Below are 3,408 nucleotides of genomic sequence, written 5' to 3'. Positions count from 1 at the left end.
CCCCCGCCTTCCCCAGTATGACCCAGCTGCAGGGGAGAAGGGCGATGGCAGCAGCTCTGCCCAGGGGACAGGCTGCTTCCCCGGCCAGGCTGCGGTGCCAACGTGGGAGGAGGTGTCCCTGGCACGAGGGACATGTTTCCCGGGAACAGCACCAGCTCCAGCTCCTTCGCTCGGGCTGGGGAGTGTTTCTTCTGCTGGCATGAGCACAGCACATGTGGGAAGAGAGGCCTGGGGGGGCTCCCTGCCCCTATTTTGCCATAAGGCTCCGGCCCATCCCTCGGCTAGTGGCAGACGCACTGAGCACCCTGCCGTCACCCTCTGAGGGGTGGGCTGGGCAGGGAGGCCGGGCTCAGCGGCAGGAAGAAGGCAGGGTGGCTGCGCCGGGAGCGGAGCCAACTCCCAGCCTGCGCAGAACAGCGGCACCACCTTACAGACCCGTTTTCCAGCTAATCGGGTTTATTTGAGCTGGGCAGAAGTTACTTTGGAGCTGCAGGTGAACCTGAGGAGCAGTGCCCTGGGGCTAGGCTCAGGGCCGTGAGAAAGCCCTTTTTGCCAAGATTAAAAAAAATTAAAAAAATATATACATAAATGTTGTATTATGTATAAAAGGGGGGGTATGAAAGACAAAAAGCCCAGGCAGGTGAAACGCAGCCCCGAGGGAGCGCTGGCGGCTGCTCCACGCCCCTGCCACACTCCCAGCCCCAAGCAGTACCTCCCCGGCCTGACCCGCAGCGAGCGAGCTGTTCCAGCCACTCACTCACATTACAGCAGGCCAAAACCACCCTGCCCCGCGCGGGGCCCCAAGGACAGGCAGGAGGGCAGCAGCTGTCCTGTCCCCGGGGCGCTGCGAGGGCAGCCACCCAGACCGCACAGACAAGGCAGCCCAGGAGTTTTTATTGCGGGGAAAGCAGTAGAAGGTACCGGACAGAACCGGGAGCCTCTCCCGGTTCCTCCGCCCGCTCCAGTCCAAGCACCGGAGACACACGGGCACAGAGCTATTGCGCTCTCTTGCACGGGCGGCGAAAGGGCTGCTCTTGCTGCTTGGGCGCAATTTCTAGCGCCGGCTTGGCTCCACTGCCAGCTGCAGTGGCCATGTCGGGGACGTCCTCGGCAGAGATGGGCTGGATGATATGGCCCGCTCGGGTAATGACGCGGGGGGCGGTCAGCTTCTGGAAGGCACGCTGCGTGTTCCACGTGGGGCCCACGGGTGTCCGGATGCTCTGCTCAAACTGCTGGTGCCTCTCGAAGGGGAAGGGCAGTTCGCTGACCTGCGGGGAAAGAGCGTAGGGGGGTAACTCCCCCTGCAACCCGGCCCAGCATCCCAGGGGCTGCTTTCATCCCACACTGCCAACGATTCCCACTCGCGCTGTGCTTCCAGCCCCCTGCTGACCACCTCACTCTATCCCCTCTTCTAACAGATCCCAGGAGGGCTCGCACAGCAGCAGCTGCCATCAAGGGAGCAGCCCTGTAAACTCTTCCTCCCTCCATCGCCCTGCCAGCCTCGGGGTTGTCAAAGCTGGAAACTAAGCAGAAGGGCAGGGATTCAGGACGTTTTGGGAATGGGTCATGGGAAGGTTCTGGGCCAGCCCGCATGCTGGAGTGCTCGCTGCTGCCGCTCACAGAGGCTGGGCGTCACTCACCTGATGTGCTGCCACGTGGATGTTGCGCTTCTCACTCATGATGACATGGGGCAAATGCTGGTCCTTCCTGGGAGGCACCGGGGGTGGCTTGAGCAGGAACCTGCCAGGCAAGTGAGAAGTCAGGCCCTGGTGCCGGGCTGAGGCACATTGCTGCAGCTCTTCCACACTTACCGTTTTATTTTCTTAGCGCTGGGCTTCAATCCCGTCCCTCCCCACTCGCCCCAGCCCGGCAGCACCAGGTTCACCGGCTGCGGCTTCGCAGCTTGCTCTGCCTTGCGCTTCTCCCGGCGGAAGTCAGCGACCACGTCATCCCCAGCGAAGGCCTCTGTGATGACCCCTCTTTGGTCGATGCCACCCTCCTGTGGAGAGAAGGGTCAGTCCCCTGCAGTCAACCGTGCCCTGGGACCAAGGGGCAGGCCCGTCCTGCTCACCTCCTCCTCCATGACCACAGGTAGGCTGGGGCACTGAACCTCCTGGGACTTCCCAGACAGCACAGCCTGCAGGCTAATCATCTTCTTCTTGGCTGGTGGTTTCTTGGCACGCCCGTTCTCAGCTCTGCCTTCCTCCTGCTGCTGCACTCTCTTCTCTGCTCTTGTGGCCGCCGGCTTCTCCTGCTCTTCCACATGCTCCTCTGAGGCCAGAGCCTCAACGTCCTCCATTGTCCGCACCCGGCCCAGCTGCTCCGACAGCAAGATCTCCTCCTGGACCTGCGGAGGCTGCTCGATCCCTAGGCTCGCCTGCTCCTCGGCACAGACGGGGTGGACAGGGCTGTCCCCCGGCAGTTCAGAAACTGCCTCCCTCTCATCAGCACCTATGCGTTGAGGCAACAGGTGAGAAACGGTCACCCACAAGCAGGGAGTGAGAGAGCAGGACAGCCATGTGAAACCAGGCAGAAAACAGCCCCCAGACCCCCTTTTCTTTGCCCAACCCTGCAGCACACCAGACCCGCACTGCTTGTGGCTGTGAGCTCCTCACCTTGTCCCTCAGGGCTCCATGCCTGCTGTTGCCGCACATGCCGTTTCTGCGCAAAGTCTTGTAGCAGAGCTTCCTCCTCCGACATCTCCTCCTCCTCTACCTCCTCCTTGCTCTCTGCAGCACCAGGCACCGCAACATCTCCAAGGCCCTCCGGCACCTCAGGCTCCTCAGCTGGGTCGCCGGGCCTGCCCAGCATCCAGGGATTAGCTTCACTGGCACCCGCAGGGACAGTGGGGATGGTCACCGAGGCGATGTCCTCCTCAGGCACATCAGCTGCCTCCTCAGGCAGCTCCACCCGCACCTTCTGCGTCAACTCCTTGTTCTTGGCCAGCTGCTCCTGCAAGGCCTTGCGGGCCTGGGAGGGGATCGAGACGTTTCTAACGCAGGCCAGAAAAAACATGCCCACCCTCCTTGCCCCACCTCAGCTGTCTCCCCCTTCCCCAACCAGAACTGGAGACCTTATTGCGGCCTTTCAATAGATAAAAGGGGGCTTATAGGAAAGACGGAGGGAGACTTTATACCAAGACTTGTGGTGACAGGACAAGGGGCAACTGCTTTAAACTAAAAGAGGGTAGGTTTAGATTAGATATAAAGAAGAAATGTTTTTCGATGAGAGTGGTGAGACGCTGGAGCTGGTTGCCCATAGAAGTTGTGGATGCCCCGTCCCTGGAAGTGTTCAAGGTCAGGCTGGATGGGGCTTTGAGCAACCTGGTCTAGTGGAAGGTGTCCCTGCCCATGGCGGGGGGGGGGGGGGGGGGGGGGCGGGGGTGGGGGGGGGTGAAGGGGGTTTTAA

At 61.4% G+C, this 3,408-nt stretch overlaps 1 protein-coding gene across 1 annotated transcript in view; it reads right to left on the bottom strand.

Moving 5' to 3' along the window:
• Positions 1–626: 626 nt before the first annotated feature.
• UTP14A (UTP14, U3 small nucleolar ribonucleoprotein, homolog A (yeast)) overlaps positions 627–3,408 on the bottom strand; it is a 6,056-nt gene continuing 3,274 nt past the window's right edge. Inside the window, exons 10-14 of the mRNA XM_010567108.1 lie at positions 2,616–2,970; positions 2,072–2,451; positions 1,812–1,999; positions 1,641–1,740; positions 627–1,268 (exon numbers count right to left, since the gene is read on the bottom strand). Coding sequence (XP_010565410.1) covers positions 996–1,268; positions 1,641–1,740; positions 1,812–1,999; positions 2,072–2,451; positions 2,616–2,970 — 1,296 coding nt within the window. The 3' untranslated portion in view covers positions 627–995. The remainder of the gene's footprint in view (positions 1,269–1,640; positions 1,741–1,811; positions 2,000–2,071; positions 2,452–2,615; positions 2,971–3,408) is intronic.

This window comes from Haliaeetus leucocephalus, unplaced genomic scaffold (assembly GCF_000737465.1).
Source record: "Haliaeetus leucocephalus isolate CR32 unplaced genomic scaffold, Haliaeetus_leucocephalus-4.0 Scaffold226, whole genome shotgun sequence".
In the NCBI taxonomy this organism is placed as follows: domain Eukaryota; kingdom Metazoa; phylum Chordata; class Aves; order Accipitriformes; family Accipitridae; genus Haliaeetus; species Haliaeetus leucocephalus.
This window is presented reverse-complemented; position numbering and strand designations above follow the sequence as displayed.